Consider the following 2,331-nt stretch of genomic DNA (forward strand, 5'->3'; position numbering starts at 1 on the left):
CTCAGGGAATGTCCCAAATCCTCAGGGAACCTCTTGATTCCTCAAGGAACCTCCTGACTACTCAGGGAACCTCCTAAATCCTCACGGATCTCCAGAGATTCCCCCAAAGTTCTCGGGGAACCTTCAGGGACCTCAGGGAACCTCCTGAATCCACAGGGAACGTCCAGAGAGCTCAGGGAATTTCCCAAATTCTCAGGGAACCTCCTGAATCCTCAGGGAACCTCCAGAGAGCTCAGGGAATGTTCCAAATCCTCAGGGAACCTCCTGACTCCTCAGGGAACCTCCTGAATCCTCAGGGAACCTCCAGAGAGCTCAGGGCATGCCCCAAATCCTCAGGGGACCTCCTGAGTCCTCAGGGATCTCTAGAGACTCTCCCAAAGTTCTCATGGAACCTCCAGAGAGTTCACAGAAGGTCCCAAATCCTCAGGGAACCTCCAGAAAGCTCAGGGAACCTCCTGAATCCTCAGGGATCTTCCAGTCCCTCAGGGAATCTCCCAACTCCTGAGGGATCTCCCAGCTCCTGAGGGATCTCTCAGCTCCTGAGGGATCTCCCAGCCCCTCAGGGCTGCCACCACCCAAGGTCCATCATTCCCACCCTCCAGCCCCGGAGCTTCACAGCGATGAAAAGGTTGGAAAAAAAGGGGGAAAACCAAAAGTTGGGGGGATAAAAACTTCCTGAAGGTGGGAGAAGGAGCAGGGAGCAGGGAGCATACCAGGCTGGATCCCGTGGAGATCAGCAGAGCTCGGAAGTCCTCGGTGTCCGTGCTGCCCCTGCCCTTCTGCGCCCAGAGGAGGGAGAGGAAGGAGGGAGAGGAGGAGGAAGGAGAGGAGGAGGAGGAAGGAGAGGAGGAGGAGGAAGGAGAGGACAGGAGGTGGTGGGAGAGGAAGGGAAGAGAGGCAGAGATTCCGTTAACGGCCGTGTCCCCGGGGGAATGACAGCGTGGAGGGGAGAGGAGGAGGAGGAGGAGGAAGAGCAGCAGCATGGGATGAGGAGGAGGAAGGCCACGGGAGGAGGAGGAGGAGGAAGGCCACGGGAGGAGCAAGAGGAGGAGGACAACCAGGGGAGAAGGAGGAGGAGGAAGAAGACCATGGGAGGAGGAAGAAGACCATGGGAGGACGAGGAGGAAAAACACAGGATTGGAAGGAGGAAAACCACAGGAAGAGGAAGACCATGGCATGAGAAGGAGGAAGGCCACGGGAGGAGGAGGAGGAAGGCCACGGGAGGAGCAAGAGGAGGAGGACAACCAGGGGAGAAGGAGGAGGAGGAAGAAGACCATGGGAGGACGAGGAGGAAAAACACAGGATTGGAAGGAGGAAGACCACGGGAGGAGAAGGAGGAAGACCACAGGAGGAGGACCATGAGGTAAAGAAGACCACGAGATGAGGAGGAGGGAAGACCACGAGATGAGGAGGAGGAAGACCACGAGATGAAGAGGAGGAAGACCACGAGATGAGGAGGAGGAAGACCACGAGATGAGGAGGAGGAAGACCACGAGATGAGGAGGAGGAAGACCATGAGATGAGGAGGAGGAAGGAGGAAGACCACGAGATGAGGAGGAGGAGGAAAAACACAGGATTGGACGGAGGAAAACCACAGGAGGAGGAGGGGAAGGAAGACCACGGGAGGAGGACTATGAGGTAAGGAGGAGGAAGACCATGGGACGAGGAGGAGGAAGACGATGGGACGCGGAGGAGGAAGAGCACGGCATGAAGAGGAGGAAGAGCAGCAGGTACCTGCCGGTCGTTCTCCACGTCGTAGCCCAGGCTGATGAGACAGGCCTTGAACTCCTCCGGGCCCAGCGTCCCCCCGTGGTCCTGCCAGGGGTGCCCAGGAGAGGACACGGTCAGGGGGACAGGGGACAACGGGGAGAAGGTCTCAGGGGTGGCCGAGGGACCCCCAGCACCCCCCTCACCCTGGGGGATGACCCGAGGGGGGCCGGTGGCTCCGGTACCTTGTCGAAGTGGTTGAAGGAGGCCCTGAACTCCTGCATCTGCTCCTGGCTGATGCCCTTGGCGTCCCGGGTGAGGATCTGGTTCTCCACCTCGTTGATGGTGCGGGCGATGGTGGTGAGGAGCTGCTCCCAGCCCACCCGGATGTGCTGCCAGGGGACAGGAGGCCTCAGGAGCACCCTCGGGTGCCAGCTGGCCTTGCTGGTGTCACCTGACCTTCTCTGGGTGTCCCTGAACCTTCTCTGGGTGCCCCTGAACCTTCTGAGTGCCACCCAACCTTCTCTGGGTGCCACTGAACCCTCTCTGGGTGCCACTGAACCTTCTCTGAGTGTCCCTGAACCTTCTCTGGGTGTCCCTGAACCTTTTCTGAGTCGCCCCCGA

General features: G+C 59.3%; 1 protein-coding gene across 1 annotated transcript in view; it reads right to left on the reverse strand.

Moving 5' to 3' along the window:
* Positions 1 to 1,655: 1,655 nt before the first annotated feature.
* LOC103779135 (alpha-actinin-4-like) overlaps positions 1,656 to 2,331 on the reverse strand; it is a gene marked incomplete at both ends in the record, with an annotated part of 4,011 nt that continues 3,335 nt past the window's right edge. Inside the window, 2 exons of the mRNA XM_008946753.1 lie at positions 1,656 to 1,815; positions 1,953 to 2,099. Of these exons, the coding sequence (XP_008945001.1) occupies positions 1,656 to 1,815; positions 1,953 to 2,099 (307 nt within the window). The remainder of the gene's footprint in view (positions 1,816 to 1,952; positions 2,100 to 2,331) is intronic.

This window comes from Merops nubicus, unplaced genomic scaffold (assembly GCF_000691845.1).
Source record: "Merops nubicus isolate BGI_N331 unplaced genomic scaffold, ASM69184v1 scaffold1829, whole genome shotgun sequence".
NCBI lineage: Eukaryota > Metazoa > Chordata > Aves > Coraciiformes > Meropidae > Merops > Merops nubicus.